Genomic DNA, 3,990 nt, shown 5'->3' on the forward strand with positions numbered 1-3,990 from the left:
AACTGCCTCCTTTGAAATCTGAATGGAATTTTTTTATCTGTTGGTATAAGATTTGATCTTGAAATATAAGTGCGGTCACGAATATTGGTTGCAGATATGACAACAACTTCAATAACACGATTATAAAGTCTCTTCACCTGTAATATTGTTCCATTACATAGACCATTTTTTTGTCAACATTTCTAAGTAGCATGATCGGTACTCCAACTTTTAGTACTAACTTGTGACTTGGCATTCCAGAAATTTTTAATCCATTTAAAAAATCAGGAGAGTACAAATTTTCTTGAAGCGTGTCACGAACATTTTCATCTGGACATATACTATCAGAGCTAAGGTATTCTTTCTCTTCTCCTGGAAACATGGACAACAAACGATCGTTAACTTCCTCAACGACCTCATTTGTAGGTGCAAGTAGGCTCCTTCACTAAAGAAATTTGGATTTTCATAGTCTTTGAGGATAGAAGGATATACAAAATTAATTAATTGTTAAATAGGATCAATGGTATCCTTAATAAAAAGATCGACAAGAATATCAAAAGTCGCGTCACCATCATTTTGACCACCAATTTTTCCCTCTCCTAGATCCAAAAGCCAATTAGCGAACTCTTTTGTTTCTTGTATTTTAGATTTGTCATTTCCAACGGTTAACCTCATGTTTTTTGTTAGTTTAAGTACTTTGCAAGTACCCCAAAGGTAGGATGAACACAAAGATGCATCAACAATTTCTTGCCTCGTGCCGCCTTGAATAACAGGAAGAGTTTGTCTAAAATCACCACAAAAAACGACAACTTTTCCACCAAATGGCCTTTCATTATTCATGTTACCACTTTGACCCAACATGTCTTTCAAGGTTCTGTCCAAAGCTTCAAATGCATGTTTATGAGTCATAGGTGCCTCGTCCCATATAATTAACTTTATTTTCTTTAATAAATGGTCAGCCTCAGTGTTTTTTTTAATGCCACAGACGAAATCTCAGTAAGATTTAAAGGAATTTCAAACCTTGAATGTGCTTTTCGTCCTCCCGGCAATAATAAAGATGCAATGCCGCTTGAAGCAACATTCAAAACTATTTCTCCTTTGGATCTTATTGAAGTAGAAAGTGTCTTCCACAAAAAGGTTTTACCAGTTCCATCATAACCGTAAACAAAGAATACACCACCATTATCACCTTCGATTGCTCTGTTAATATCATCATAAATTAGTCGTTGTTCAGCTGTTAACTGACTCAAAATACACCGAACCTCATTTTGTAAAGTTGGTATGTCATACGATAGCTCCTGACTAATCAAACGGTTGTTAGAAGATGATAGCGACTCATTATCAGGATAAGGCATAGTTGAAAATCTTCTTAAGCTATAATTGTTGCGTAGTAAAAATTTCTCAAACTCATATAAAGTCAGGTTTTTAAGTTGCTCTTCTGTTAGTGATAAATCTGTATATAATTAAAACAAAATCATAAAGACACGATTCGAATAATATTAAAACACATAAAAAAAAGTTGAAGCTTAAATTAAAAGTAGAGTATAAGGTAAAAAAGAACCTGGAATATTTAATATTCTTCGTTGTTGGTAAAGGATGTCGTCTGAAAAATACTCCCATGTCTTCTCCCAAACAAATTCTGGCCTCGAAATACTATTTGACATTAGCATAGAAGCAAATAAATTACGAACAAAAAAAACCAGATCCTAATTGACTCGCTTCTTGAATTGCCTCGGTATATTGGCTGTCATCATCTAAAAGACCAAGTGCATAACACGCATCTCTAAAAGTAGCATAAATTACACCATTAACCATTTTAATTTCGTCGAATGATCTTGGTCCTTTTACTTTGTTAAGAAGAACTCTTAAAAAATATGCTTCACCAAGAGAAGGAGAAACATGATGGATTCTACCAACTGAGAACCCTTTTTTTCTTGGTTCCCATTTTCGATCTTTAAGTACCCAAACAAACTTACTTGGAAATTCGACATAAGTAAGTTGTCGTGCAAGATCGTCATGTTGATTACAAGCCATCCAAGATGTGAACATGGAAGAATTTACATATGCTTTCTCCAGTACATTCTCAATATCCTCGTCAGCCTCATAAACAACTTGTTGTCCAGGAAGATGAAATGGGAAGCGCAACACAGAAGGATACCTATAATGAATATCAAAAGCAAAAATCCTCCATGATGCTTCACACGCAGATATATATATCTGCAATCATAATATTATTTTATTTCATCTTTTTCTGGAAGATCATCAGCTCCTTCATTGTTTTGTACCACTGAAACAGTAGCCATGTCTGGACCTTTGTTAATATACATAAACAAATACTTGATGGACCCTGCTTGCTTGCACCACTCAAAATTTATATGTGCATGATATCTTTTTAAAAGTTCTTTGTTATATGGAACCACACTACGATTATCTAACTGTATATTTGACCTTTCAACATATGAGCCGGAGTCCCTTCTTCTGTATATAGGGAATCCATCTGAATCAAGTGAAGTTGCATTAGAAAACTTCTTTGGGAAGTTCTTTGAACATCTTTTATCAATCATACATGAACACTTTAAATTAGCAGCCACACATGGCCTATGCATCATGAACTCCTTCACGAGTGAATATAATGTTGGATCTTCTTTTTCATCTGGAATCTCGGCACATATAAACTGGTCAACATTCTCAACACTAGGGAGTTTGTGATCAGGATGCAAAAATAAACATAAGTGTGCATGAGGCAATCCACGTTTTTGAAACTCCACAGTATAGACAACTACAAAAACGTTAAAATGAATACAACATTAGTTTTGTAGATATTGTAAGTGGTTATATGATTACTATAAACAAAAATTAACAATATATAAAATGCTAATATTTATTGTATAAATATTACATAATAATTAAATAAATTGAAACATACATGCTGAAACTCTACCAAGTAGTTTTTTTTCTTTTAGGTCCTTAATAATTGAATCAAGCTTCATTTTAAATATTCTAGATAAGATATCAGGCTTGTCTTCGGGATTGATGTTGGTATCTTTAAGAAAACGTTTAATTTCTGGCCATTTTGGATTACATGTGATGGTTATGAAAAAGTCTGGATACCCAGACCACTTACATAGAGCCATTGCATCTAGATAATTTTTCATCATATATCTAGCACCACCGGTGGAAGATGAAGGTAATATTACACAACATTTCCTTGGATATGTAAATTGCGTAGGTTCTCATAAGCTTCACATCGAAGATGTTTTTGTTGATGACGCACCCAAAAAAGTCTTTCACTTTCAATCATTGTGTACCCATCAACTAAAAATTGTTGATACAACCTACGGGAAATAAGAATCAACGAAAATTCGTTATCCCTATCTTGAATTCTATAAGCAAAGAATTCTCTCATTGTAAATTTTTTCAAATTTTTAGTAGATGAACTTGATGTTGCTCTGTGTGGAATGTCAATTCTGTTGCAATCCTCTCCATACGGAAATATTATAGGATAATGAAGACCAATGTACGAAGGATGTAGTTCACTAATGCGTTTAAGCTCTCCGGACTGCATCATTAATGTAGACCAGTTTACTAGATTAAAATGATGTACTTTGGTTATGCATCAATAATGTTATTTATGTGATATTTGAATAAAGAAAAAAATTATGAGAGTTATAATTTTTATTTATATACATATTAGTAATGATTAATATTATTAAATAACTTTAGGAAAGAAAATCTATTACGTATGACATATGTAACATATGGGTATATGTATAATTAACTGAATCACATCGAAAATTTTAAACGAATCGGATTTTCGGGTCCAAAAATTGATGAATGTTACAATATTCACAACTTTTTGAAAATTTCGTTTCGAATTTATAGAAAAACCATAACATAAAGAAAGAAAGTAAGAGTCTAAGAAAGAATTTTATTTTAAATATAACGCAAAACTTCGAATGACCCGAATAACGCTACAAATGGAAAATTATGATAAGGACACTTATATATAGA

General features: G+C 32.8%; 2 protein-coding genes across 2 annotated transcripts; both read right to left on the minus strand.

The window, feature by feature from the left end:
- Positions 1 to 486: 486 nt before the first annotated feature.
- LOC143538971 (uncharacterized) lies at positions 487 to 888 on the minus strand. The gene has a single exon (XM_077032408.1). It carries the CDS (start codon positions 886 to 888, stop codon positions 487 to 489), a length of 402 nt encoding a protein of 133 aa, XP_076888523.1.
- A 35-nt stretch (positions 889 to 923) lies between these two features.
- LOC143538972 (uncharacterized) lies at positions 924 to 3,113 on the minus strand. Its single transcript, XM_077032409.1, has 4 exons — positions 2,906 to 3,113; positions 2,265 to 2,758; positions 1,680 to 2,196; positions 924 to 1,432 (listed from the first exon to the last, which is right to left on the minus strand). The coding sequence occupies exons 1-4, from the start codon at positions 3,111 to 3,113 to the stop codon at positions 924 to 926; spliced, it is 1,728 nt and encodes a 575-aa protein (XP_076888524.1).
- Positions 3,114 to 3,990: the final 877 nt, after the last annotated feature.

Source organism: Bidens hawaiensis, unplaced genomic scaffold, assembly GCF_021521415.1.
Source record: "Bidens hawaiensis isolate Kalapana, Puna unplaced genomic scaffold, B.hawaiensis_p1.1 tig00011787_1, whole genome shotgun sequence".
Lineage (NCBI taxonomy): Eukaryota > Viridiplantae > Streptophyta > Magnoliopsida > Asterales > Asteraceae > Bidens > Bidens hawaiensis.

Bases quoted from the DNA above. Each gene is read 5' to 3' on its own strand.
- LOC143538971 (XM_077032408.1), bottom strand. From the start codon at position 888: ATGACTCATAAACATGCATTTGAAGCTTTGGACAGAACCTTGAAAGAC.
- LOC143538972 (XM_077032409.1), bottom strand. From the start codon at position 3,113: ATGGCTCTATGTAAGTGGTCTGGGTATCCAGACTTTTTCATAACCATC. The intron at 2,759-2,905 runs GTATGTTTCAAT...ACGTTTTTGTAG, and splicing joins ACTTGGTAGAGTTTCAGCAT to TTGTCTATACTGTGGAGTTT. The intron at 1,433-1,679 runs GTTTTTTTTGTT...AATTATATACAG, and splicing joins AGCGAGTCAATTAGGATCTG to ATTTATCACTAACAGAAGAG.